Source organism: Balaenoptera physalus (genome assembly GCF_965194825.1).
Source record: "Balaenoptera physalus genome assembly, chromosome: 2".
Classification (NCBI taxonomy): Eukaryota; Metazoa; Chordata; class Mammalia; order Artiodactyla; family Balaenopteridae; genus Balaenoptera; species Balaenoptera physalus.
The window spans coordinates 1,824,956-1,852,324 of record NC_138883.1 but is presented as its reverse complement, the minus strand read 5'-3'; the positions used below and the strand labels follow the sequence as shown (position 1 = coordinate 1,852,324).

General features: G+C 66.7%; 2 protein-coding genes across 14 annotated transcripts in view; one reads left to right on the top strand and one right to left on the bottom strand.

The window, feature by feature from the left end:
• Positions 1 to 27,369, bottom strand: part of LOC309655671 (uncharacterized protein) — a gene marked incomplete at its 3' end in the record, with an annotated part of 193,088 nt that overhangs the window by 163,078 nt on the left and 2,641 nt on the right. For 5 of the 8 annotated variants that reach the window (XM_082451112.1, XM_082451113.1, XM_082451109.1 and 2 more), the window contains one exon: positions 23,370 to 24,217. In XM_082451112.1, coding sequence (XP_082307238.1) covers positions 23,370 to 24,217 — 848 coding nt within the window. Of the gene's footprint in view, positions 1 to 21,248; positions 24,218 to 27,369 lie in introns of those variants that run through there. The other 3 variants (XR_014260921.1, XR_014260922.1, XR_014260920.1) reach the window with 2 other exon arrangements.
• Positions 1,257 to 26,235, top strand: ASPG (asparaginase). Of its 6 annotated transcripts, none has more exons than XM_082451034.1 (16): positions 1,257 to 1,384; positions 6,204 to 6,312; positions 6,927 to 7,047; positions 8,587 to 8,712; positions 10,224 to 10,307; positions 10,940 to 11,066; positions 15,130 to 15,242; positions 17,252 to 17,434; positions 17,531 to 17,644; positions 18,155 to 18,271; positions 19,610 to 19,705; positions 19,948 to 20,111; positions 22,871 to 22,957; positions 24,933 to 25,032; positions 25,392 to 25,472; positions 25,938 to 26,235. In XM_082451034.1, the coding sequence occupies exons 1-16, from the start codon at positions 1,303 to 1,305 to the stop codon at positions 26,004 to 26,006; spliced, it is 1,773 nt and encodes a 590-aa protein (XP_082307160.1). In that variant the 5' UTR covers positions 1,257 to 1,302; the 3' UTR covers positions 26,007 to 26,235. The 6 variants fall into 6 exon arrangements, with proteins under 6 accessions (XP_082307160.1, XP_082307159.1, XP_082307163.1 ...); XM_082451033.1 differs by lacking the exon at positions 25,938 to 26,235 and adding an exon at positions 25,649 to 25,920; XM_082451037.1 differs by lacking the exon at positions 25,392 to 25,472.

The following is a 27,369-nucleotide window of genomic DNA, read 5'->3' as shown; positions in this document are numbered from 1 at the left end:
GTTCCTCTTAGGAAGATTTTTGTTCCCTTAAGGCCAGAATTATTTTTACCCTTGTCTTGCCAGAAAATAGGAATTTTTTTTTTTTTTAGGGAGGTGAGGGTCGCAGAGGACATCTCCCTCCAGTGGGACAGGCTCCCCACATTTTGAGTATGGAGACCCTTTTGAGACATTTTTTTAAAAATTAATTAATTAATTTATTTATTTTTGGCTGTGTTGGGTCTTCGTTTCTGTGCGAGGGCTTTCTCTAGTTGCGGTGAGCGGGGGCCACTCTTCATCGCGGTGCGCGGGCCTCTCACTATCGCAGCCTCTCTTGTTGCGGAGGACAGGCTCCAGACGCGCAGGCTCAGTAGTTGTGGCTCACGGGCCCAGTTGCTCCGTGGCATGGGGGATCTTCCCAGACCAGGGCTCGAACCCGTGTCCCCTGCATTGGCAGGCAGATGTCTCAACCACTGCGCCACCAGGGAAGCCCAGAAAATAGGAATTTTATTTCATCACTTCCATGGAATCAAAATCAAGTACAGGAAGGGCTCTCTCTGGAGAGGAATCAGTTTTCCAGCAAACCACGTCGTGGTCCCTGTCGTTCCCCCAGCCCGCCACCGCCGCCAGTCAGGGTACAGGGCCTTGGTGTGCTGGCACCCAGGGAGGGAAACACGGACTCAATGCATCTGAGATGAAGCCAGCAGCTTGTTCCTCCCGGTACCCTGCATCCCCCTTCCCTTCCCTCCGTAGGCTCTCCTGGGACTGAAGGTGGTGGGCTCTATCTAGCCCTGGAGGGGGTCCCCTCGGGCCCTTCTGGACGGTGTGAGTGGGCCGGCTGGGGTCTCTGCCTGCCCCCGCCATCCCAGACACTGGACATCGAGGGCATGGTCAACAGTGCTGGATCTGCTGGAGCGCCGGGGCCTCGGGGGACTTCCTGGGAGGGGAGGGCGACCCCGCTCCACATGGGGGTTCCTCTGGCACCGCCGTCCGGGAGGCATCTGGCCTTTGAGCCACAATTCACAGCTACTCGAAACGCCCCGGCCCGCTGCACTGAAATCGGATCGCCTGAGATGGTTCGGGACCTGTCCCCTATCCCCCAACCCGGGACCGGACCCGCCCCGCCCCTCCCCCCTCCCCCCATCCTGGGACAGGCCCCGACCCTCCGGCGAGTGTCCGCCCCCAGGCAGGTCCCTCCACACCCCCCGCAGGTGCCGCCCTCCCCCGCCCCGCCCCCGGCAGGCTCCGCCCCTCCCCCCGGCTGCCCTCTGCGCGCCCCGCCGCCTCCGTCAGTCCCCCCGGTCCCCGGTCCCCTGGCTCACGGGCATGGCGCGCGCGACGGAACCCGAGCGGCGGCTCCTGGCCATCTACACCGGCGGCACCATCGGCATGCGGAGCGAGCGCGGCGGTGAGTGGGTGCCGGCGTCCGGGCACCGGGGCTGGGGTGGGGGTCGTGCGCGCGCCCTCTGACCTGTCGGGGGTCGCCAGGCCCCGCGGTGCCGCGCACCTGACCCCGCCGCTCCCGGTGGGCGGTCAGCCTCCCCCGGGGGCACAGCCTCTCCCCCGCGCTGTCGCCGGCTTCTCCCGGGGCCGAGCCGCGACCACCGTGGCGTCTGTCTGAGCGCCCTTCCCCGCACAGACAAGCCGGTGGGCAGGTGTTCAGAGTCTGCCGAGGCCCCTCACTCGGGACCACCGAGCGGCTGCGAGGCGACCCCAGCCGTTCCCCGCTGTTCCCGGCCCGGGCTCGGCCGGGCAGCGGGCACCAGACACCTTTGGGAAGTGTTCACGTGCACGAGGAGTCCGGGCAGGTTGGGCGTTTCGTTTCTCTGCCCCTGTGACATTGGCCTGAGTCGGTCCGCGAGGCGGTGACTGCTGGGCCGGGCGCTGAGCTCTGCGGGCCGCTGGGGCAGGGGTGCCCCCAGGCCGGGCAGAGCACCTTCGGGCAGGGACCGGGTTTGGGGAGCCTGGGGCCCTGCAGGGGTGGGAAGAGGACTGCACACACCTCCAGAATGTTCCAGCACGCCCGGGAGAGTGGACACTGTCTGTGCCCTCCACACAGGCCCCCCCGGGCTCCCTCCTTGGCCCCAGGTGCCTGTCCGGGCTGTCCTCACACCCAGGGCAACCTCACACCTGGCCCTGGAGTGTCCCCCTACTCAGATCCTCTGCCAGCCCCACAGCGGGGGCCTTGCCAGAGCTGCCCCGCCTCCGCCCCGCCGCCCCCCATGCTAACAGGACGTTCGTCTTTGCCCTTGGTCCTGGGGCCACTTCCCCAGCCCTCTCCTCCTGGCCGCCGTTTCCACTGAAGCAGCTACCCAGATGCCACTCGCACTTTCTCGCTCCAGCAACTGCTTCTGGGTCCTCTGGGCCTGTTCGTGCCACCCCCCGACCCCGGCTGCCAATCCACAGACGTCTCTTGAGGCCCACTCCGTGCTGGGCCCCAGGACTCAGACCCCCACAGAGCCCTGTCCTGGAGGGGCTCAGGGGTGCGGAGCGTGGTTTCCACACCCCCTCACCCCCTTCCCCCCAGCTGCTCCTCCCGGGCTGCTGGGGAGTCTGCCCCGTGCTGCCCGAGGCCTGGGGCAGAGAGAGGGGAGTGGTCGGCCCTGTCTGCATCCCTGGACTGCCTGGGGCCCCGTCCCACCCCTGTCGCTGCCCCTCCAGGCTTGGCACCTGGCCAGCTGTGATGCTGAGATTCCACCGAGCTCGACTCATCGTTCTCCAGGGTCCAGGCTGCAGGCTCTGACCTGGATCCCACCTGCACTGCGTCGTGTCCCCTCACAGCCCCCCCAGCTCCCCGGGGCCCCTTAGGCTCACTCTCCCAGGCGCTGCATTTTCCAGGGAGGATGTAAACTCCCACGTCTGGAAGGTGATCTGGAGACTGACTCTAGAAAGATGGGGTGCGGTGGGAGCGCCTTCCGGACAGGCAGGAGCCACCCACGAGACCTCAGGACAGCACCCCAGGCTGGGGAAGGAGCCACGTGGATGGAGGAACCAGGCCTGGGCCCGCTGGGCCGCCGCGCTCTGCTGGCCTCTGCCCTCTCTGAGCCCGGCGGGGGGCTGGGGGGACGCAGACACTCCAGGCCCCTCCTGCCCGGGAATTCTGATCCGGAGGGCGTCAATGATTAACTCGCCTGGCACTGCTGACGTGGGCTCCGGCCCGGGCGGGGGCGGTGAGCGGCGGCCACGGCAAAGCTGTTTGTATTGTCGCTGTTGGGAGCCTTTCTGCGCCTGCTGGTAAACAGTGGCCTGCAGGGCACTCGACGCCCCACACGTGAGCCCTGCCAAAGGTCAGGATGGCGAGGGGAGGGCAGAGGCCGTGGCAGCTAGGGATGCCCCTCACCCATCCCCTCTCTGAGTTCAGGGACGATGTCACTGGTCAAGGGACATCGTGAATCCCAAATGAGCCGATAACCCCAAGCCCAAGGCCGAGCAGCATGACGGCTGAGGGGCCCTGACGCCCTGAGCGCCCCTCGTGGGCCTGGCTCCTGGCGGGGGTGGCAGGGTGAGTAGAGCCTCGGAGCCTGGCAGCTGAAGGTGCCAGGACATCCCAGGAGGCCACCGGAGGGCCTGGCAGCCAAGCCTCATCCGCAGGGGTGACGTCCATGGCTTCTTGTGCCCTTGGCCTAGACCCCCTTCCTGAGCACGTTGCCACACGCTCTCAAGTTCACCGTTTTATAGCCTGAGCTGTCCTGGGACGGCTGTCCTGGGACGGCGCTTACAGATGAGTGTGTCTGGTGGGGCCGCTGCCAGTGACTCAGCTCCCTGCCTGCACGGCCTGGGGACAGGGCCCCGGCAGGGTGGCTTCTGCTTTTGTAGGGCCTGAAGCTTGGCGGCCCGTGCTAAGAGAGAGAATACAATTTACAAAATCAGAATTAGATGAGAAAGCAGGTGTTTATTTATTTGTTTGTTTGTTTCGTTGTTGTTAGTTTTTTTTTTGGCTGCACCACGCAGCACGTGGGATCTTAGTTCCCTGACCAGGGATCGAACCCACGCTCCCTGCAGTGGAAGTCTTAACCCCTGGATTGCCAGGGAAGTCCCCTTTTTTTTGTTTTATGTTGGGGGGGGGGACAGGTGTTTATTTAGAATGACGAAGGAAATCACAACAAACTGCTAGTTCTTAAAAGCCAAGAACATTACAAATCCCAGAAAAATATTTTTTGTTCGTTGACTTCCTGACCCTCCCTCAAGGCTGTTTTCCCCACACTTTTGGCTGCTTCGTGTGATGATGTGTTGGCAGAATTTTGCACAGAGCGAATAGAACAGAAGGAGGGTTTAGCCTTCTCTTGGGCTGGTTTTGCCTGCCCACCCACACGCTCCCCAGGCGGGGACACCAGGGTCTGGGCCGTGTGGGGCTCGCTGGCCCTGCACCTTCCTGCCGCCCTGAGGCGTGGAGTGTCCCCGGAAGCCAGTGCCCCACCGTCCACTAGCAATAGCCTCGCTCTGGGTGGAGGTGACCGTGCACATCACCTGCCCCATCAGTGGATCCCCAGGTTTACATGGACACCCCAGTGCCACCCACTGGGAGGGCAGCTGGAGTGAAGAGTGGCGTGCGGGCTTCCTGCGGCCGCCCTGACTCATGACCACAAACGGGGGCCTAGAGCAGCAGAAGCATCTCTCGGGAGATGCTCCATCCTGCAGGCCGCTGTGTTCGTGTCTCTGCTCTGTCCTTACACGGCCTTGTCTGGGTGTCAGCTCTCTTCTGCCTCTGTCTTACAAGGATGCGTGTGGTGGCACTCAGCACCCACCCGCATAAACCAGCATCATCTCATCATCCCAGGACCCTAACTCAGTCACGGCTGCAAAGACTTCGCATTTCAGGTCCTGGGGGTCAGGAGGGGACACCTTTGGGGGCCTGCCGCAGAAGGGTGGGCGACTCTGAGCCTCCTTCAACGCCCAGGGTCTGGAGTTCGGGCCTCCTTGCCGTCAGGGCTGGCGAGTCCAGACCTTTGTGGAGGCAGGTGTGTGCCTGGTCACACTTCAGGCATCTCGGGAGGGTGGCCGGGCTGGCAGTCACACACGGATGTCCCCTCTGTCTACTGAGCCCCGTCACTCCTGCAGCAAAGCATATGGAGCCCCTAAAGGGCGCTTCCTGGGTGGGGGGGCTGTTCAAGGTGCTCCCCCTTGGGTCTCCTCTGGCTGGGGAGACGGCACCACGAACATCCTTGGGCCAACGCAACTGTGTTCACTGGGGGTTGGCACGATCTGGGCCTGGGATTTACTTGGGGCAGTTTATTACGCAGCAGCGGGAGACTGATACACTGGGCAGAGGGTGAAGGCTGGGAGCAATATCGTCGCCCAGGGTGACCACTGACCCTGGTCCTGAAGGTCTTACATGTTTCAGCCAAGGGTGCTTCTCGAGGGAGGACCCTGCTGTTCTCGCCTCTGTGTCCAGGTGTTCGATGTAGCCAGGCACGTGGGAGACGCCCAACAGAACCTCAGTGAGGGGTGCATATGCCTGGAGAAGTTTAGTCGACTTGCCCAAGGTCATGGAGCTTGCAGGGAGCAGGGTGGGACAAAAAGCCAGGGCCCCAGTGCAAAGGTTCTTCTGGGAGCCTTTGCTGAGGAGTTGTTTGTTTCCAGGAAACACTTGTGACTTCTTAGGGTTTTCTTAGAACACACACCATTTCTGCCCAGTGCCTCCTTAGATGCAGGTTTCTGGACATGGAGGCTGCAGGCAGAGGGCCTGGGCTGGACCCTGAAGGTGTCACACACAGTCCAGGTAGGGAAAAAGGGTAACGGGGAGCGTGTGGGAATGGCACCAGCATCTGGACATCAAGGAGGGCTTCCTGGAAGTGGTATCCTGAGCTGGGATGAAGCACCTGCCGGGTGAGAAGCGGAAAGGAGCAGAGGACTTCCAGGCAGAGCCAACAGCGTGTCCATGGGCAGAGCAGTGTGGACGTTCTGGGAAGGGGGGAAAGAAGAGTGGGCACGTGTGTCCGAGTTGTGAGAGGGCCAGGGCCCCCTGAGCCTCGGTGGCGGAGCCCCGGGGCTGTCTGGGTGAGAGTAGCAGTCCCGACACGGGGCAGCTGCCCATCCTTGCCAGGGCCCGGGGCAGCTGCAGGCCCGTCTGCCCAGCCTCTGACTTCCCTGGGGGCCAGAGCTCACCCAGCCAGCTCCCAGCCCCCCACCCCTGCCGGGGCCTGGCCCCCAGTGGGGAGGGAGGGGGCGGTGCTGGGGGTGTGGCCACCCACCTCTGACCCCGCCTCCCCGCGCCACTTGGCCTGCAGTGCTCGTCCCTGGGAGGGGCCTGGCCGCGGTTCTGAGGGCGCTGCCCATGCTCCACGACGAGGGCCACGCCCGGGCCTGTGGGCTCCCCGAGGACACCTTAGTGCTGCCGTGAGTGTCGGCTCCTCTGGGGTCCCGGCCGGGGACCGTGGCCAGCTGTCATGGGGTGGGGGGCACCCTGAGACTGGCCCCTGCCAGGCTGTGGCTTCTTGGTGTGTCCATGGCGAGCTGCTAGAGGATGCCGCCCCCGCGGGCTCCCGCTCTGATGGCTCTAGAACTGACTACAGCCCCCTTTCAAGGGAGCCCCGTGGGGACTCAAGCCCGTCAGGAGAGGCAAGGGCTGGTCCCAGGTGTCCCCTCCTCGTGAAGGTCCCTCTGTTTCCCAGTTCGTGGCCCGGGCTGCCCGGTGCTCTTCACTGCTGACCGGCTGAGCGGGTAGTTGCCCTCGCGGTCGCTGACCTCCCTCCTGCCAGCAGCCCTCCTCCCAGGGTCGTCCTGGCTCACCGAGGGGAGGAGACACTGCTCTGGAGCAACCTGGCCTGGCCTGTCCTCGGCCCCTCCTGGGGACCACGGTCCTTGCTCCTGGGGCCTCAAGTGGAAGGGAGCCGGTGGGGATGCAGAGCCCGCGGCCACGGCCCTGGGTGCGGGGGCCTGGCTGGGCAGAAGGGAGCGGGGCCGCCGTGCGAGCGGGCGCAGAGTGCGAGCCTGCTTTCCACCTCCTGCAGGCCCGCCAGCCCCGCCTGCCCCGAGCAGAGGGTCATGTACACGGTGCTGGAGTGCCAGCCTCTCTTCGACTCCAGTGACATGACCATCACCGAGTGGGTTCAGATCGCCCAGACCATCGAGGTGAGGTGACAGGGGAGTGTGGGCGGGGCTGGGGCCAGGAGCCAAGTGGGTCGCACCTCAGCTGCAAGGCTCCCAAGGCCCTTTTACCTGCACCCATGAGGGTGGGCATCGAGGGCCACGTCCGCTTTCCCGGCGAGGAAGTGGCCCGGGTGGCCGTCTCGATTTGTTCCGTCAGTTTGTCCCAGTTAGAACCCTGGGCTGAGACGTGCAGCGCTTCCCTGCAGACTTCATGCCTGGCCCACCCCTACTCTGTCCACCCCGTGCCCACGCCCACCCTAGACCGTATAGTCTTCGTGGATTTAGGGCCCACAGAAGGGCACGGAGCCTGCACGGGCCTTGTGGTTTACACACAGTGTGGACGCCTTACCTGCAGCCCGAGCCGCCCGCCATCAGCTTTCTTCCCCGTCCTCCCCAGGCCACCAGCGCCAGCCCCCATTCCTGCCCAAGCCTGGCCCCCGCCAGGCCCATTTCTCACCTTCCTCCCTTAAGAAAGCCCGCTGCCCGCAGAGAGGCTTGTCACACAGCCTGCCCCTTCCTGGCAGCTGGGCGCTGGCCCCAGTTCCACGCTTGGCTCCTTCTGCTGGGGCAGAGCGGCTTCTGGGGCCTCACCCCCTCACGGTGAGCGCCTGGGGCCACGTGAGGCCCTGGGCCCGGCCCTTGTGTCTCTGAATGTCCGTAGCCGTGATCTGGGGCAGTCTCCCTGCTCTGTGGCCCGCAGCATCCTACAGTTGGCGCCTGACCGCTTCTCTGAACGCCTAGGACTGCTGTCCTGGCTGCAGAGGCCAGCCACGCGCAGATTCATTGTGTGGCCAGCAGAGGGCGCCCCAGCCCGCCACGTGGCTCGGCTCCCCTGCAGCTATGGGCCCAGCCTGGCTTGGTCTTTCAATGGGCCACGAGGGATGGTCCCCTTGTCTCCCGGGACCGTGCCCCTCGCAACCACAACCTGGGCCAGCTGCCCACTGAGGCCCAGCCGTGGCTGCCCGCTAGGAGGTGGTGGCCGGGGGTGCATCCCTGCAGAGGTGGCCTGTGCGCCTGGAGGCACCTTCCCACCTCCCGTGTCACATCCAGCTCCCAGCACTGGCTGTGCCTTGTGCCCATCGCTTGTGTCCGCGCCTGGCCCTCCCACTGGACCGAGAGGCTGGTGGGCTTGCTCACCGCGCAGCCCCTGCTGCCCCAGGGGCAGTGGTCACGGAGCAAGGGGCCCTCCAGGAGCACGGAGCTGACCAGTGTGCTCGGGAGCCCAGACCGGGCATTGCACGGGGGGGACCTTCCCTTCCTCAGATAAGAATGTTCAGAGACCCCGACCTGAGTTCTCTCGTGGGCGAGGGGTGTCGCGGGGAGGCCCGAGGGGACGGGAGAAGGCTGTCCTGGGCGCGAGGAGAGCACGGGCGCCGGCACTCCAGGCAGAAGCTCCATTTCCAGTGGGCTTCCCCGGCCAGCGGCGACCCGGGTCCCTCCAGCTGCACGTGGGGCCCTTACCTTCCTTTTCCTGGTGGCCCCGGAGGCCAGGCCTGCCTGAGCTCGCCGCCCCTCCTGCAGAGACACTACGGGCAGTACCACGGCTTTGTGGTCATCCATGGCACCGACACCATGGCCTTCGCCGCCTCCGTGCTCTCCTTCATGCTGGAAAACCTGCAGAAAACTGTCATCCTCACTGGTGCCCAGGTAACACCCCGGGCTGCCCAGTGGGCATAAGGTCAGGGCCTTCCTGAGGCCACAGGGCAGTTCAGCGCTGCTGGGGGCCCAGGCGGGTCCCCGGGCTCCTTGCTCGGTCCGGCAGCTCCCCGGGCTGGTTCCTGCGCTGCCTGAGCCGGCCGGCGCTGGTCAATGCCCTGGTCCTGCCTGGTGCCAGCCCTGCCACCCCGGGGGTGGGTCCACAGCCTGCTGCCGGCCTTGTCCAGCTGCCCTCCCTTTGTCGCTCTCCTCTTCCCACTGTGGTTCCCACCGATGCCATCCCTGGGCACCTGGGCACATGCTACCCCCTCCTCTCTCACCCTGACCCAGCACAACCCCCAAAGCCAACAGGTGGAATATTCTAGAAAACTGCTGGATTTGAAGGGGGGGGTGGGGGAAGCCTGGACCCCAGTCAGGGCCTGCGTCAGAGGCTGCCTGCGGTGGCGCCATCGGGCCAGCCCTCCCCAAGGCCCTGGGGAGGCTTCCCTGGGGTCAGAGGTCGGGAAATTCCGTGGCCAGGTGCCGACCCGGCTGCCTGCCCTGCTCTGTCCACGGTCCCTGCGGGTGTCACGGTGGGGCGGCCCCACTCAGGGGAGGCCCAGGGCCGCACCGCACACACCCCACTGCTGCCGAGCACGTCCCACTCGGAGCTCAAGTGGAGGGATGGGGTGCAGGCTGACCCTGGCTCTTCCCAGACGCTCCTGAGCCCCTGGGTGTAGGTCGCCATCAGGCCTCCCCCAAGGGATGAAGGGCAGGATTATGAGCACTGCTGGCCCCGGGAAGGATCGCGCTTGTGCTCTTCTAACCCCCGCGCTGGCCCTGACGGAGCGTCCCTGTTATAACGCAGGGGAGACTGAGGCTCAAGGCCCGGGGCTGCTGGTCCGCTGCCACACCCCTTATGAGGACCCAGGACTGTGGCCCCAGGCCAGGGCTCTTCCTCTGGAGGCCCTGGGCCCACCCCTGCCCAGCCGGCCCGTCTGCACACCCTGCAGCAGTCCAGCCCTTTGTTGCCTTCCTGGGCAGGAGTGGTGGGGATCTGGGTACGGGTCAGAGTCAGCCCTGGAGACATTGGTCTCCACGTAGACACGGGAGCAGGTCTGGGACCCGGTGCTCGGAGGCCCCGCGTGAGGCTTCTGGCCATCGCCTCCACCCATGGTCAGCTCTTGGCCACCCTCTGCCCACCCGGTCCAGAACTGGCCGGGGCAGTGAGGGAGCAGGGCCTCTGTGCCCCAGGGCCAGGGAGCTGGGCTGGGCAGTGGCGGGTCCCTGGGCAGGAGCCCATCGGCCGGCCTCCGGCAGCGGGCACTGGGGCCTGCGGGGAGCAGAGGGTGCTGGGGTGCGGGCCAGACTGGCATGGCCAGCAGGAGCAGCTCCCCGAGCAGCGGTCCCCACCGCCCCGAGCCTGCCTGCCGCCTCTCCTGGACCCTGCCCGGGCTCCGCACTGAGTCCCTCCTACGCTGCCGGAGCCTCAGCCCCTCTCCTCTCCGTGGCCTCTCCCCCAGGTGCCCATCCATGCCCTGTGGAACGACGGCCGGGAGAACCTGCTGGGTGCCCTGCTGCTGGCTGGCCAGTACGTGATCCCCGAGGTACCGCCTCCTCCCTCCTCCCTCCTCCCTGCGTGCTCCTGGGGACCCAGGCCCGGGGCTCGGGGTGTTGTGCTCAGGGGGACACACGGTGGGGGGGCGTCTGGCAGGCTTTAAAGATCTGTCTTTCCCCTTGAACGTGAAGTACACCGTCACCGTAGAGAACATGGGAAAACAGAGAAGGCAGCAGGAAACAGTCACTGCCTCTCAGCCCCCGAGACGTCTGCTGCTGGCAGCGTGGTGGATTTTCTCCGGGTCATATATATATATATGTGTGGTTTACGTATATTTAAGTTGTCTCACACCTATGATATGGTATATGTTTATTTACACTACATACATACGTGCGTGTGTACGTTTCCATCAGTACGTCGTACGGGCGTGGTTGTGGAGCGGCTCTTTTTCCTCGTCTTTCCTGGTCACGTGGTGACGCAGGGAGACATTTACAAGATCCCCCCTCACAGCTCAGGGGACGGGGAGAGGAGCCCTGGGAGGGGGTCGCCCGCCCTGCGGAGGGCCTTCACGGAACGCCGTCGGGGCCTGTCTCGCCGCCGAGGCGCCCAGCGCGCCCCACGGGGACAGCTCCTGAGCAGGGCAGGGGCTGCCCGGCGCTGAGCTGCACCCCGCCCCCGCAGGTCTGCCTGTTCTTCCAGAACCAGCTGTTCCGGGGCAACCGGGCGACCAAGGTGGACACGCGCAGGTTCGCGGCCTTCTGCTCCCCCCACCTGCCGCCTCTGGCCACCGTGGGCGCTGACGTCACAAGTGAGCGAGCAGGGAGGGGCAGTGGGGACTGCGCGGGGCTCCTGGGCGGGAGACCACGGCTCGGGGCTCTGCCCTGGGCTGCGGAGAAGCCGGGGGCGGGGGGCGCTGCTCAGAGGGTGGGGCCCCCGCAGGTAACCCCGGCTCTGAGCCGGGGGGCCGTCCCGGGCGGGGCCGCGTTCGGGCGATCAGCCTCCTGTGCCTTTCCCCAGGCACGTGGCCCAGGAGTCCCTCAGTGACGGTCAGTGGCTCTGCCACTCACCTCGGCCTCCCGGGGACGTGGTTCTGGTAGTGCGACCTCGTCCTGGGGACTTTCAGGGGCGTTTCCGTGCCCTGGGCCTGGCAGGCCGCCCAGCCCCCGTCGTGGGGCTGCCCGACGCCTCCCGTGGGTGGTGGACCCTGAGCCCCCCACCCCGGAGAACCCCCGACGCTGGCCCTGCTGAGAAGCCGTCTCCGGCCCAGTCCTCGGCGAGCGCTGCTGGGTTGGTGCTCAGGCCTCACCCGGCTCAGCCGCCCTCATGGCTGTGGAGACTCTCTCCACCCGGGGTGTCCGCTCTCCTGTGTGTCTCCGGGGCCCCCCGGCCCCCCTCCGGGTCCGCCGTGGGCGTGGCCAACCCCTCCGACTCCCGCCCGGCACCGGCTGCCCCTCCGCAAGGCGGCGTGACGGCTTCGCTCCGGTGGCCTTGCTGTCCGCCCAGCCCCTGCCGTCTACATGCTGCCCCCTCGCCCCCCGTGTCTCCTCCTGACCAAGCCGGGGGGTCCTGGGGCAGGTGTTGGGCCTGGACGCCTGTCCGCACCCCTCCAGCGGTGGGATCCTGCCCCAGGACCCTTCTGGGGGCCTCCAGGGCCTGGCAGAGCCCGTCTTCCTTTGGGGGAATGTAGGGCCCTTGAAGCCTTGCTCGGAGCCGGGCTCGCCACACAGAGGGCAGGACCAAGGCAGCCCTTCTCCCTGGACTGCCTGCCTGCGTCGTCCCGGCCCCTCAGGAGGGCTCCGTGGCCTCGCCCATGCGGGCAGGACCCGTGGGAGCCTGGAGGGGGCAGTTCCAGAAGGCCAGCATGAGAGGCCTTCTGCCGTAGCAGGGCCCTCCGCACCCTGAAAGGAAGCGCAGATCAAGCCCTGGGGAGGGTGGGCTGTGGGCAGCCGGGGCCTTGACCTCCTAGGGGCAGGGCTTCCTGGAATGTCCTGAGCCAGGCAGGGACCCGCAGGGGCTTTCCTAGGAAGGTGATGAGGACTGAGAGCCTGGAGAGGCCCTGGGGTGGGGGTGGGGGGGCACGAGCTGTCCTTGGAGAGCAGCCGGAGGAGCAGGCCCTCTCTGGGGTTGGGGGGCTGGTCCTATAATGTGAGAGACCCGCCCCAGCCCTGTGCCTTCGAGACGCGGGCATCCAGGCGTGGTGGCGGGCAGGACCTCTGCCAGGCGGTTGTGGGGCTACAGCAGGAGGAGGGAAGGACCATGCAGGGAGGCATTGCGGCCCCAAGCCCTGACTTCATTCTGGGGGTCTTACCCTGCATTTCCCTCCCCCTGCCCACCCACCCTGCTTGCTGGAGCGCCCCGGGGGTTGGTAAGGCCCAGAACGGTCAGTGCGTCTAAGGTGTGTATAGCACGCCCGGGTTCTGGGGGCCAGGCGGGGGTCCCTGTGCTTGCTGAGGGCCAGAGTCAGGAAGGCTTCCTGGAGGAGGTGGCCCATGTGCTGGTGCTGGCAGATGGATCGCTTCCTTGCTGTGGTGGGCAGTGGCACTCAGCCCCTCCTGCCCCGGTGCCAGCCAGCTGAGGAAGGAGGAGTGGGCGGGAAGGAGGGGGCGGCTGCTGTGCAGGCCTGCCTCCCCCGTGGGGGCTGAGTCACACCTTCTCTGGGGCTCAGAGGGGAGCTCCCAGGACGCAGCCCACTGGCAGGTGTGGAGTTCACCCTGGATCCCCAGGTCCCTACCTGTGCCACGCTGAGCCCGGGCCGGCCTTGAGGTGCAGGGCACGCTGCTGTGGGCTGGGCCGGGCGGCTGGACGGGCGTGGGGCTGAGGCTGGCCCCGAGAGGAGAGGCCGCCCTTGGACCCCCAAGCCCGTGATCCCAGGAGGATTGTGTCCCCCCAGCCAGGGTGCCCGTGTGGTGTGTGAGGGCCCCGGGCTGGTCCCGGCACCTGGCGCTGAGAAACACCAGCCTCTGCCCGGGGTGTGCCCGGCGGGGCCCCTGGGGAGGCGGGGAGCTGGGGGCCAACACCAGCACTGGGGCGGCCGGCGCCCTCTCACTGCTTTTTGTTGCATTTTCCCTCCCCTCTGTGAGGCCGTTACAGATGAGGGGTGAGGGGCTCAGGAGCGGGAGCTGTGCCGCGTGAGGAGGGGTGCACGGTGGGAGGTGGGGGGTGGGTGCTGGCCCCGCCCTTCCCTGAGTGGATGAGGCATGTGCGGTCACACTGGGCCTCCAGGAGCCCCAGGTCCTCGCTGTGCGGAAGGCCTGGCCCCAGGGTGGGGGAGTCAGGCCGACAGGCTCGGGCCAGCGGGGTCCCAGTAGCTGAAGGGGACGCGGGACTCAGTGTTCCCTGTGCACGCGGGCTCCGCTGCGTGGCCCTGCGGTGGCACTGTTAGGACAGAGCAGGGACGGTCCTCACACCACCTTCCTTCCTCTCGGCCCCTCTGCGCATGGGGACAGCGGTCCCCTGGTGTCCAGTAGGCCCAGGTGGAAGGACTTGGGGTCCCATGGGCTCTGAGGGGGATGGGCTGGCCGGGCGGCGGGGCGCGGGCCCTCTCTGTCTCCATAAACCCCCCTCTGCAGCCATAACTCCTGGCTGGTGGCCTCACTCCCACCCGCCACTGTCTTATCTGCTCGCCCAGCTGGGGCCGGGGCCTGAAATTGAAGGACGCCTCTCGCTGCTGACAGATGCTGCGGCCGCCCTCCCCCCAAGCCCGTCCCCCAGAGCCCCCGCGTCTCCCACCCTCCCAGCTCCCCGTGAAAGGGCAGCACGTGTCTGGAACGTTCCTCAGTTTATTATCATATGAGAATTGCTCTGGTGGAAACAGCAGGAGGCCTGCAGGCTTGCACCCCCCTCCACGGGACCGGGGTGGTGGAGGAGCCTTGGGCAGGGGTCCTGGAGCCCCCATTCCCCTCCGGGCTCTGCACCTGACTCTGGGCAGCCTTGGGCAAGGCCCTTTCCCTCCCTGGGCCTCAGTTTCCCTGGGCTGGACAACGGGGTCTCCTCGGTACCTGCTCCCCCAGCCCGGCCTCTGCCTGCTCAAGGCTGCCACGTGTGAGGGGCCGAGAGAATGGGACCCTGGGCTCAGCGCCGGGCTCCTGAGGGTCAAAGGCCAGGCCTGCTGCCCAGACCCCTGCCCCCTGTCCCCTGCCCATGGGTGGAGCAGGAGGGCTGGGAGGCCGCTGTGGCTTTGTCCCCGCAGAGCAGCAGCCTTCAGACCCACGGGGAGCCTGATCCTCTGGGGAGTTCTCTGCATGGCGCGCACTGACCCCACGTAACTGCCCCCTTCACTCTCCACGGGGCTCAGGAGCCACCCTGGGCGTGGAGAGCAGGCTGGGCTCACGTTAGGCCTCTGAGACTTTGGGGTGAGTGAGATGGAGGTTTTCTTTCCCCAAAGATTAGGGATCCGGAAGACTCATTCATTCATTCACTCATTGACTTGCTGGGCCGTGGGCCAGGTCGGTGCCCAGTGTGGGGCACGTGAGGCTGGCTGGTCACAGGACGCTGCCCCGACTGCTCCTGGGACCCAGGATCGCAGACTCCTGGTGATCCCCCGGCTCTGCCCCGTCTGCTGTGCTTCTCGCCGTTGCACGTACTGTGCCCTCTGCCTGGAAGGCCCTTCCTCCACCTGCCCTCTCCCCTCTCCTGCTGGGCTCTGGAGGCCTCCGTCCCTGCAGGGTCCTCTTCGCCCCCTGGACCCCACGCCCGCCACGGGGGCTGGCTCAGGCTGGAGCTGCGCCCCTCGCCTGAGCGAGCTGGGAGAGGGGGCAGGAGACGGGACTCCGGAGGCACCAGACGGAGGCTGGGGGGTCCGGGGAGGCTGGGCCGGGGCCGTGGCCTGCAGATGGCCGGAAGGTGTGCATTTGGTCCCTCTGTCCTCACAGTCAACCGGGAGCTGGTGCGGAGGGTCCGTGGGCAGGGCCGGCTGGTGGTGCACAGCAGCATGGAGCGCGACGTGGGCCTGCTGCGCCTCTACCCTGGGATCCCCGCCTCCCTGGTAGGGACCCCGGCTCAGCCCCCGCGGTGCCTGCCTCCTGTACCCCCTCCCCTCCCCACCTTCGTGTCACTGGGACCTGCACCCCCTCTGCTGCCTTCTCAGCCCGTTCACCTTATTTGTGAACTGGGCTTGTCCCCGCGGACGTCGCAGCGCCGGGTTCCGAGGGCTCCTCTGAGGCTGATGGAGTGTGGCCCTGGACTCTGCTTTCTTGTGGCTGCTCTGGTGGTCCCTGCCGTCCACCCCTTGGCCACCAGCTGTCCCTGGGGCGGACACGGTGCCTGCCTCCATCCTGCGCAGTGAGCCAGGCCCAGACGCTGGGCTGCCAGTTGGATGGAGGGTCTCGGGTAAAAGCGTCTCTGGGCATCACTGGCGCCGAGTGCGGGGCTGCAGGGGGCTCAGAACACGCTTGCTTCAGTGCTGTGACCGGCGGGGCACTGCAGCCCCCTCTTCTACCTGACACACGAGGCTTCCCAGGTGTGTCCCTCTACCCGGGGTGGGCCGGCACCAGGCTGCCCTTAGCCTCTGGGCCGCAGTCTGTGCACTGGAGCCTGCTCTCCTCCCAGGGCGCTGGGGACGGACGGGGCAGAGCCGCGATGGGACCAGAAGGGGTTTGCTGGAGGCGCGCTCCAGTGAGGGCTGCCCTCGAAGATGAGGGTCGTCCCAGGGGCTGGTGGCCGGAGCCCATGCACGGGTCTCACGTCGTGTAGTAGCCAGAGGTCACTGCACGAGGCTGCCATCTTAAGTGGGGCTGAGCCGCACAGGCTCCTTCTGGGAAAACATGCTGGCCTGTGAAGTCTTTCTAGAACATGCTGTAGCTGGGGGAGTGCAGAGCCATAAGCTGGGCCAGGCTCAGGCAGGGGGACGGGACCCCCAGGGGACTCGACAGGGACTTCCGGGCCGTCGGGGCAGGGCCTGCTGGTGGTGAGCGTTGTCCGGCAGCGGGTCCTGGTCTCCAGTCTCCCCGTTCCCGGGTATCTGCCAGGAACACGTCTGCTTTCACCTTTGGCCTCTACCTGGAGAAGCAGAGGGAGCCGATGGCGGTTCTGAAAGGCTCTGATGGGGGCACAGCCAGAGGGCTGGATGCCTGCTGCACAGGCCAGCAGCTTGGCCCCTGGGCTCCCCCTGTGCAGCAGGTTCAGGGACAGACAGTGCTCAGCCCTGGGGCCTCTGGGCTGTGCCCAACTGTGCTGACACAGGGCATGGCTGAGCTGGGCAACAGGTGTCCCCGCAGGGTGGCCTCTGAGGGGACCATCCTTGTTCGAGGTAAACCCCAGGCCCCGTCCTCTTCTATTTTTTTTTTTTTTTTTTTAAATTTTTGGCTGCGTTGGGTCTTCATGGCTGTGCGCGGGCTTCTCATTGCGGTGGCTTCTCTTGTTGCAGAGCATGGGTTCTGGAGTGCGGGCTTCAGTAGTTGTGGCACGCGGGCTCAGTAGTTGTGGCGCACGGGCTTAGTTGCTCCGCGGCATGTGGGATCTTCCCGGACCAGGGCTTGAACCCGTGTCCCCTGCGCTGGCAGGTGAACTCTTAACCTCTGCGCCACCGGGGAAGCCCCCACCCTCTGTCTTCTGAGTGGAGCCTTGTGGCCTCGTGGGATGTGCGCGCAGCACCCTGGTTTAAGCGGAACCCTGCACGTGTGTGTTACCTGCAGGGCCCTTTCCCCACACACTGGCTTGCTGGGAGCATCACCTGTTGTGTGTCAGACGGGGCAGAGCTTTGGGCCGGATGGAGGGGCCAGGGGGCCGGGAGGGGCAGTGTGGTGGCCCAGCTGGGATGGGGGGCCCATCACTCCGTGAGACCTCCGATGGTCCTTTCTCATCTCCAGTGGCTCCTTGTGACCTCTGACCCATTTCCACGGTGTTTGTGGCCTTAACACTTAGAAGGGGACAAGGGTCCCTTTGGGGGTTGTGTTGGGGAGCGTGGCAGGCACCGAGGGTGCAGGGCCAGCCTGTTGGTCCCCATCGCTGGAGCAGGAAGCAAGGCCCCTGACTCTCGCCTCCCGGCCCCCGCAGGTCCGGGTGTTCCTGCAGCCCCCTCTAAAGGGTGTGGTCATGGAAACCTTCGGCTCGGGAAACGGGCCCACCAAGCCCGACCTGCTTCAGGAGCTGCGGGCGGCAGCTGAACGAGGCCTACTCATCGTCAACTGTACCCACTGCCTTCAGGGCGCCGTCACCTCGGACTATGGCGCTGGCACGGTGGGGCGGGGACACCGAGGCCTTGGGAGGGAGGGCAGGGGCAAGTCCGGCTGTGACCCCATGCCCCATCGTCCGCCTGCGCCTCCGTTCCTGCAGGCCCTGGCGGGAGCCGGCACCATCTCAGGCTCCGACATGACATCGGAGGCGGCCCTGGCCAAGCTGTCGTATGTGCTTGGCCTGCCGGGGCTGAGCCTGGATGGCAGGAAGGAGGTGCGTGGCCCTCCGGCTGGGGACCCGGGCCCGCACTGGTGGGCGGTGGGGCCCAGTCCGGGGGGTGTGTGCCTGGGTTTGGAAGGGGGGCGGGGACGGGGGGCTCCCCCGATCGGTTGCCAACCCCAAGCCCGGGCACTGCCTGTCCTCACCTCGAGGAGCCCCAGGTCTGGCTTGGGCCGAGGATCCCCTAGCTGCTCCCAGGGTATCCCCTCCCTCTTGCTTTTCAGGCTGGCCTCAGACACAGCTGTCCCCGGGCCCTGGGGCTGGGCAGAGGCCACAGGGGCCCCGGGAGACCCTGAGCTGGAGGGCTGGAGGGTGGGGCTGGCCTGGTGTGGGGATCTGGCTGCGGTTAGGCTCCGGCCTCAGGCATGGAGCCCGAGGGAGGAGTTTCAGGCCCGGGGCAGCCCTCTCCCGGGGCCTGGGGTGCCTGGCCTGCGAGGTTGGTCTGGGCTGCTGGGTCCGGGCCCTGATGCAGCTGGCCCGGCTCTCCGTGCGCTCCCCCGGCAGCTGCTGGCCAGGGACCTGCGCGGGGAGATGACGCCGCCTGCTGTGGACGAGCTCCGGCCCTCTCTGCGGGGCAGCACGCTGGGCCGCGGGGTCGCCCAGCTCCTCGGTCTGAGCCAGGTACTGTCCAGCGTGGGCGAGGGTGTCTGGGCGGTGGGTCCCTGAGGGATGGGCTCCTGTGCCCTGGCATTTTGGTGCCGGGAGCAGAAAACCACCAGGCACGAACTGGTTCTGGGCTCGGGGCCACAGTGGGGAGGGTTTGCAGGGACTCGTGGGCCAGTGTGTGGGAAGTGGCCAGGCAGTGGAGAGGGGCCCTTGCAGCGTGCACACAGTATTCAGAACGTGGCCGCTCACCCGGGGGGCAGCCGGGCCGGGCCTACTGGCCCTGGTGCAGGGCTGCCTCGTGAAGGGGGCGCTCTCAGGCACCATGGGCGCTCCGTCCGTCCTGCTGCTGGCAGGAGAGAGGTGTCTGCTCTGGGTCTCCCAGGGAAGAGGGGCCAGGCTTGGAGCTCCTTTACTTCCCAGCCAGGGTGCCCAGGCCCAGGAAGGGACCGAGGACTTGCTTTCGGGCCTGGGATCTGAGATTCAAGCTGGGCCAGGCTCACGGGGGTGACTGCGGCCTTCTGATGCCCCACCTCACCACCACCCCCGGCATCGGCCTCTGGGCGAAGTGTCCAGACCTGGTGCGCCTGGCAGGAGACAGGCACTGTGTCCCGTTGCTGACCCGGGTCACACCACGTGCCTCAGTTTCCCCTCTGCAGAGTGAGGGTGGGAGAGTGGAGAGTGGCAGCAGCTTAACCTGCTTGCCAGGGATGGGCAGTAGCCAGACGTGTGCGGCCTGTCGTTACAGTGGATGCCTCGGGCCTAAGTGACTCGAGGGGTCAGGCCCCGCCGTGGTGCCTGGTGCGGGGATGCCTACGGGGGCCTCTGACGGGACCCCCAGCCTTCTGGCGCCTTGGGGAGCTGTTAGGCGACCCCTGGAATTCCCAGCACCGGGGCCAGGCGACCCTTCCTTCTGGGGAGGGCCAGGCACCCCTTCCCACCCTCCCCCAGGCAGGTGCCCTATGAGTTACACCTGCCTCCTGGCCCACAGGGGAGGCAGGCGAGGACGTGGGTCTCAGCGGGCGGGTGGCAGGCCCCCGTCACACAGCTGATGGGACAGAGCCAGGTGGTGGCCTGTGTCCTGCCTGGACTTTGCTCGCAGGGGTGGGGGTCCCGAGTAGGCCTCAGATGTGGTGCCCAGCCCCTTTCTTTTACCATGTTGAGACTTGAGGGGGCGCTGGACCCCATCCTGGGACTCACTGCCGGCGCGGTGTGCGGGCCAGCAGGGTTCCCACGGGCCCTGCGCTCCACCTCGGCCCACCTGTTCCCCTGCTCCTGGCCCTGCCCACTCCTGGGGGTGCTGGGGACCCCAGGAAGCGGCAGGGGTCCCAAGGTGCTGCGGACCCCTCACCCCAGGAGGCTGATGACGTGCGGGATGCCCTGGCACCCAGCCTGGCCTGTGCCGCGGCCCACGCCGGCGACCGGGAGGCCCTGCAGGCGCTTGCAGAGCTGGTGAGACCCCTGCCCGCCCTCGGGGACCAGCTCCAGCTGCACCAGGCCCAGGGGGCTGGGGCGCTGCCCAGATGTGGGCAGGACTGCCTGTGCCGGGGCTTGCTCGCCTCCCTGCAGCTGAGGGGGGCACGTGGCTGTGTCAGGCCCCCCTTGGGTGCACCCCGACCCTGTCCCTTCCCTGTGGCCTACCTGGCCCTGCCCGGCCTTCCCTCAGTGGGTGACGATCCCATGCTTCGCCCCAGGGCAGTGACCTGAGCCTGGAGGACTTTGGTGGTCAAACTCCGCTGCACTCGGCCGCCCGAGGGGGCCAGGCTGGGGTGGTCACCATGCTGCTGCAGAGAGGGCTGGACGTGAACGCACGGGACAGGGATGGCCTCAGCCCGCTGCTGCTGGCCGTGAGGGGCAGGTACTGGGCTGCGGGGGGCGGGCACTGTGGCGGATGTGCGGGCAGGGGTGCCGTGTGGGGCAGGGCCTGGACCGGGATGCCTCAGAGGGGGCCCTCAGTGTGCGGGTGGTCACACAGCACCCCCAGGCAAAGCCAGGGGGGACCAAGGACGCCTGCTTCCTGGAGCCTCGCCCACCTCCAGCTGGGCCCTAGGCACTAGCGGTGACCTTGCCAGGTGTGAACAGGACCCAGACTGGGAGGACTGACTCTGGGCACGGTGGTCAGGGAGGGCTTCCTGGAGGTGACCTCCAAGCTGAGCCAGGCAGGCCCGGCAAGACCCTGGCACGGAATTTCTAGACAAGAAAAACGCTTACAGAGCACAAGGGGTCTCATGTGTGTTCCCTCCATCCTCCACCTGAGGGGCTGGGGGTGGGGCGAGGGGAGAAACCCCCAGCCCAGCACTGGGATGGAGCACGTACAGAGCAGGTGACATAGTGCCAGACGTTGGGCTGGGTGAGCACAGGTCCCCAAGGGGGCAGGCTCAGCCTGCATGCTAGTGGGGGGGTCCCCCAAGCTGGCCCCATCCAACAAACCCTGAACTTTTAAGGCAGGGCCCCAGCCTGGGTTTTCTGGGGGGCCCCCGCCCAAGTGGAGACTTGCAGAGCTCAGCTCTTGCTGAGGCCCCAGGGCCCCGGGCAGGCAGTGTGGGTACCTGACGTCTGGTTCCTTCTAATGGAAGTTTTGTTTTGTTTTTGTAGGTTTTTTTTTTTTAATTTTATAAATTTATTTATTTATTCATTTTTAGCTGTGTTGGGTCTTCGTTTCTGTGCGAGGACTTTCTCCAGTTGCGGCGAGCGGGGGCCACTCTTCATCGCGGTGCGCGGGCCTCTCACCGTCGCGGCCTCTCTTGTTGCGGAGCACAGGCTCCAGACGCGCAGGCTCAGTAGTTGTGGCTCATGGGCCTAGTTGCTCCACGGCATGTGGGATCTTCCCAGACCAGGGCTCGAACCCGTGTGCCCTGCATTGGCAGGCAGATTCTCAACCACTGCACCACCAGGGAAGCCTGTCTGGTTCCTTCTAAGGAGGAGCAGAGGCCCCCTGCCCTGCAGCCAAGGCCAGAGGCTGGGGCCCCCTGGAGGGGTCACCCTGTGTACTCACCTGTGACGTGCACTGCAGGCTGGGGCGGCGGCACCTTGCAGGGCGGGTTGTGTGAGGATCGATGTGAAGGAAAACGCACGAGCTGGTGGTCACCACCTGGGAGCCGGGGTCACAGGCTCTGACCCCTTCCCCTGGGGTTGGGCCTGGCGGGCGGGCAGCCAGCCAGCACGAGGCCGGAGGAGCAGGCATTGGGGCTGGTGAACACCTGTACCCGTGTCCTCTGCTGGGGCAGGCGTCTCCTTGCCCTCCCAGGCCCGCCTGGCATCTCTCCGAGGGGCAGGCCTCTCCTGCTCTGACGGACAGTTGGAAGTCACGGCGGATGGGCACGGGTGGGGCCTGGTAGCCACTTGGCCCCGTGTTCTAGGGGCTCACATTGCTCCGAGGCCTGGAGCTTTCTGGGAAGACCTAGGGGCAGGGGCGGGACCCCTCTCCCACCTGTTTCCCCGTGCCCTGCCCGGCAGCCGGGAGGGGCGTCACATACATATGTGTGTGTGAGTGTGTGTGTGTGTGTGTGAGCGTGAGCGCACTGGTGAACACGGGTGTGAGTGTGTGTCTGGGACATGGGGATCACAGCCCTTGCTTTCCATCTCTTGTAGTCTTGCTGTTTCCGAATGCAGAGCTGGTCTCGGTTTAGCGTCTGCCACAGGCCCTGGGCCCTCCCCAGGGGGCTCTCGGCCTGCAGGACCCTGGGTTATTTCTGGGGGTTTCATGAGTCTCATGGAGAGCCCAGGCCACCAGACCTCTCGGCTCAGTCCTGGGCTGGGGCGCCTCACCCTTGGGGCAGTGGGCAGTGGGGTAGCCCCTCCCTCCCAGCCTCCTGGGAGCATCAAAGGGCTCTCAGCACAGGCGGGGGACAGAGGGGGAGGGCTGCGCGTGGGGTGTGCCCGTGGCGCCCAGGCCCGGTGATCTGGCTGGAGACTCTGCTGCTCACGCTTGGGTGTGGGTGGTAGCATGGTGAGCTCACCCCATCCTGGTCCCACCCGCTCGTCCCCAGCTGGCTGTCACGGCACCTCCCGAACCGGTCTCCCGGCTCACCCCCAAGCGGGCCCTGCTGTGCCCTGGAGGGGCTGGCCTCACCCTGGAGGGCTCTGGGGGGGACCCCACTCTCCTCTCCAGCTCCCTAAAAGTGGGGTGACCATGCAGTTGATGGTACACCCCCAAACTGGGGAAGGGGGCAGCCTCGGGGCTCTGTGCTCTCTGTTCCCTGGGCTCGGAACAGGTGCCTCGACACCCACAGACCTCTGGGCCCTGCTCCGGGCCAGCCTGACACCCACGTTCTTCCGTCAGTGTCTCATGCCCACCCCATCCCCAAGGGCAGACTACCGGCCCAAGGGATTCTGTTTTCCCAGACTCGGCCCTGGCGGGTGTGAGCTCGGCAGGGAGGCTCCTCCAGGGTGGGCCATACGCAGGCGCCCAGAGCAGTGCCTCGGGGCCTGGGGGGGGTTGTGGATGGGGTTGCCGCTCAGCCAGGGCTGACTGACCCCCCTCACCCCGGGCGTGGGTCTGGGTGCTGGGGACCGAGGTGGGGTGGCCCTAGTCTGGGGAGGGTGGGTTCCTGGTCTTGGGCACAGGACAAGGCCCTGCTGGCGTCCAGGCGGTCACCACGCTCTTTCTCATGGCAGGCATCAGGGTGTCATTGGGCTGCTGCGGGCAGCTGGGGCCTGCCTGTCCCCCCAGGAGCTGGAGGACTCGGGGACAGAGCTATGCAGGTGAGGGTCGCAGGCGTACCTGTGCTTCCCAGGACGCGGGCTTCAGAGCGGGGAGAGCCCATTGTGCACCAGCTGGGCCCTTGGAGCACTTGAGGGTGGGCTTCGTTCCTAGCAGAGGGAGCAGTCCAGCAAGGGGGCGCGTGTGAGGGTGTGCGTGCGTGTGGGCTCGAGGAGGGCCGTGGAGGGGTCGGCTGGAAGGGGGCCTGGGTGTGGGCTGAGGGGAGCCTGGGTTGTGTTTGGGGAGGTTGGGGGGACGGGGTGGGGGCAGGGCAGTCGGCAGCTCTCACGCGCAGCCGCGCTCCCCCGTGGGGTGAGCTCAGCGTGGCCCCATGCGGCGGGAACACACCGCAGGCCCAGGAGCTGCCCTGCCCTGGTCGGCGCTCGGCTGCCAGCTGCCAGCAGGACTCTGACCTCAGGCGCTCTGAGTGACCACCAAGCAGGCCTGGGGGGGCTGCGGCCCCGGGAGGGGTGGTGGTAGGCTGGGCAGGGGGCAGGCCCAGGGCTGCCGGCCTCCGCTCCTTCCTCCGTCCCCTGGGCCCCTCCCCGTGGCGCTGCTGATGTGCCCCGCCCGCCAGCCCCTCCTGTGTCCAGCCTGGACTGCCGTGGGCGGGTCTGAGGCCTCGAGGAGGGGGGGTGGGGTGGGGGGGGCAGGCCGGGGGGCTGGAAGCGCCTTGGAAGTCAGAGCCCCCAGGCGTGGGCTGGGTGACAAGGGCGGTGTCTTAGACCGCGGCTGCTGTGGTGTGAGGAGGCGTGCTGCCTGCTCTCCAGGAAGAGGACCTGAAGCTCTGGCCCCCTCGTCCCCACCGGCCAGCATCCCCCCACCCCCGAGCCTTGGAGGCCCCGTCCTAGACACAGTGGGGTGGAGAGAGCCCACTGGCCCCAGCCTCAGCCCCTCCCTCCCTGGAGTGCAGCGTCCCTGGGGGGACGAATCCTGCTGGCTGACCTGCCTCTTAGCACCGACAGGGCTAAGGGGGGGCGGGGGGGTCTCAGATGTGCGGGATGGTGGCGGGGCCCAGGCGGGGAGGGTCTTGGCTCTGAAGGGACTTCTGGGGTGACTTGGTTCAGAGCTGCACCCCAGGTGGGCCTCGATGGCTCCGTTGACAGATGGGGAAAGAGGCAGAGGGGGGAAGTGACAGCCAGCTCCCACGGGAGTGGGTCGTCCGACCTGAGCTGCTTGGCTGGATTTGCGGGGGGCCCTTGGCCGGCTCTTCCAGGAGGCGAGGGTGTGTGGGAACCAGCGCGAGAGGCCTGGGGGCAGATCTGGGGGCGGGGCGGGTGGTGGCGCCATCAGCATGATTCACCTCAGGAATGACCCAGCGCCGCTTTGGGGGCTGCTGCTGCCGTTTCCTGACCCAGAGGGAGTCCCTAGGGCCCCCTTGGGGGATGGCCCTTCCTGCCCGGCTGCCCTGGCCAGCACACCTGGCTTGGACCCCTTCCCTGCCTGGTCCCAGGGTGGGGAGTGGCCTCGTCTGAGAGCAAAGGGAGGATGCGGACGACCCCACGAGGGCCTGGGAGGTGCTCTACGAGTCCCCCGCCACCTCCCTAGGGCAGGCAGGCCCAGGCCCCCTCCTAGCCAGGACCCCCCATGCGGCCTGCTGGGTCCAGGGCCATCCCCCGCCTCCTCAGACTTTCCTCCTGCCTCTGTGGGCCCCGCCAGGGAGAGCTGTGTTGTGAAATATGAAACTGGCGGGCGGCACTCAGCCGGTGGGGTGTGTGTGCACGTGCACGCGTGTGCGTGCATCCTCATGCATGTGCGTTCGTGTGTGCACCCTTGACCTGAGTCCCAGTCACCCTTGCTGAGTGAAACCAGACTCCAGGCCGTCAGCTGGCCCGCAGCGACTCCTGCACTCCTGCCCCAGGGCTCGGGCACTGCTGGGTCAGCTGTTTGGGACTGGCTTTGCAAAAGTGCCGGTGGGCAGATGGACAGGTGCCCAGCGCTCTCTGACGGCTCCCCCTTCTCCGCTCCCCCTCCCAGGCTGGCATCCAGGGCAGACTGTGAAGGCCTGCGGGCATGGTGGCAGGCGGGGGCCGACCTGAAGCAGCCGGGCTATGATGGGCGCAGCGCCCTGCATGTCGTGAGTACCACTAGTGCCCTCTGAGGCCACCTCCTCCAGGAAGGCCTCCCTGACAGCTCCATTGGCTCCTCCTTCCCAAATGCCCAACTCCTGCTCTCCGGGTGGATGCACTTCATATGCGGGAACCACAGGGGAGGGAGGGCCGTCCCTTTTCCTGTCCCAGGTTCCCTCCCAGGGCCCAGACCTGTGGGGACAAGGGCAACGGAGGAGTCATGGGGTCCTTGGTGCATGGGTGGGAGGGCAGCCTGGTGGGCCGCTGGGGGTGGGAGGCGGGGTTCAGGGCCAGGTTGCTGGTCCGAGTCCCTGAGGCAGCCCCTCCCGCGTTCTCCCTCACCGCCCCCCCCCGCCCCCCACCGCAGGCAGAGGCAGCTGGGAACCTGGAAGTGGTGGCCCTTCTACAGAGCCTTCAGGGTGGGGTTGGTGACCAGGCCCTGGGCCCAGTAAGTCCCCCAACCCCCTGTGGGGTTGGACCTGGTGGGGACTGTGTCCTGGGGACAGAGCCGGTCTAACTCAGTGGGGCCTGCAGAGCCCCTCCTGTGGCGGGGCGCACCCTCTGTGGGGAGCTGCAAACTGGGGCTCTGGACCAACCCCAGAACCCCTGCTTCCGTCCTGTCAGGCCGCCCCATTGTGCACCCTGCCGCGGCACTGGAGGCCCCAGCCATGGCCAAGAAGCTCCCCGAGCCTGGAGGGGGCCTGCCCGCCCTGCCCCGCCCCACCAGGACCAGCACCCACTGGGCTGGGTGGGCCAGGTTCCAGCTGACTCCCACCCCCACCCCATCAGCTGGCCTTCCGGAAGACTCTCCAGGCTGGTTGGGTTTGCTCAGGTCCTTGGGTCCCTCCCCTGTGAAAGGCTGCTTCCCGCTGACAGGTGCCCGGGCTTGTCTGTCTGCCCTGCCCCCATACAGTACCTGGGCCTCCACTCCTCCTCTAGAGACCTCCCATTGTCAGGAAGTGCTGCCTGGTGTCTAACCTGAGGCTGTCCTGCTGCAGCGTAAGCCATTCCTTCCTGTTGAGGCCTGCTGGAAGGATGGCAGCCGACCCACCCCCGCGGCTCTGACTGTGCTGTGCGCCCCCTTCCCCTGCCCCCCTCCTCGCTGCTGGAGCTGCTTCCCATTCTGTTTCCAGGACGCAGCCTAAAGGTCTTCGTTGGGTAGAGGGGCAATAAAATCTCTCTGAGGGCCATTCCCTCCCTAGATCCCCAAAGCCCGGCTCCAGTGGGTCTGTCTGGGTCCCAGGACCATGGGTATGTGTGTGGGCTGTGAGGCCCCAGGCTCTGGGTCAAAGGGTGGTGTCTTCAGCACCCTGGGGGTGAGGGACGCTCCGCCAGTCCTTCCCAAGGCACCAGGAGTGAGTGTGAGTGTGGGCCCCCTGGGCGGGTGGGCAGGCTGTTCCCCTCCCCTACTTTCTCACCTCCCTGCCTGCTGTTCAGGCTGTTCCCTCCCCCAGACAACCTCTGCCCCATCTCCTCTCCTCCCAGTCCTCCTCCTGAGGCTTGGAGTCACCTCCTCCAGGCAGCCCCCACCCACATCTGCTTCTGCTTAACTCTCCTCGCGGAGACCATCTCTCTAGTCCTCCCGGTCCCCCTCATCCGGTCTTCACAGGGGCCTCTGCAGTCTGCTGGCCCCTTGGCCCCGTTCATTGCAGCCCCTGATCTGCTGGTAGCGCCGGACCTGCTACCTCTTATGAGCCAGGCCCATCCTGGGGAGCCTGGATGGGTGGAAGCGCCCTGCTGTGCGCAGGTGTGGGATGGGCAGGGCAGGCCCAGGCCTGGTGGGTGTGGCTCTCTGAGGCCAGTGTCAGTGCCTTACCAGAGGCCCCGCTGGAGCTGAAATCAGGTGTTTGGACCCACGGCCTGAACCGGAAGCAGTCCGTGCGGCGACAAGGGCATGCCCTTGGGCCTGGGCTGGCCCGAGGCCTCCCTCCCCCCCCACCCGCCCCGCCCCCCGCCCTGCTGGCCATGAGGAGCCTCCCCGCTCCAGGTCCCCCACCACCTTGGCCCCTCTCTAACTGCCCCCAGAAGGACTGCCTTCAATCTGTCCATCTGGCCCCTCTGGGGGCTCAGGAAGCCGCTGGGCCCAGCCTGAGGGCAAGGGTGACCCCACAGAGCTCTCCCTTGCACCCACCATGCAGCCTCTCCCAGAGGCGCTGGGCCGGGGGCGGCTCCGCCCGCACCCCCAGGCTTCTCAGCCCGGTTCCCAGGCCCGGGCTGGCAGCCTTCCAGATCTTGCCCAGACACGGGTGTGCCTGGGCCTTGCACAAACAGGTGACACCACACGAGTGTGGTGGGGCCCCATATCCTGACGACAGCCCAGTGAGCGGGGGGCCTGCGGGGAAGAG

Bases quoted from the DNA above. Each gene is read 5' to 3' on its own strand.
- ASPG (XM_082451033.1), top strand. From the start codon at position 1,303: ATGGCGCGCGCGACGGAACCCGAGCGGCGGCTCCTGGCCATCTACACC. The intron at 6,313-6,926 runs GTGAGTGTCGGC...CACCTCCTGCAG, and splicing joins GAGGACACCTTAGTGCTGCC to GCCCGCCAGCCCCGCCTGCC. The intron at 25,033-25,391 runs GTGAGTACCACT...CCCCCACCGCAG, and splicing joins GGCGCAGCGCCCTGCATGTC to GCAGAGGCAGCTGGGAACCT.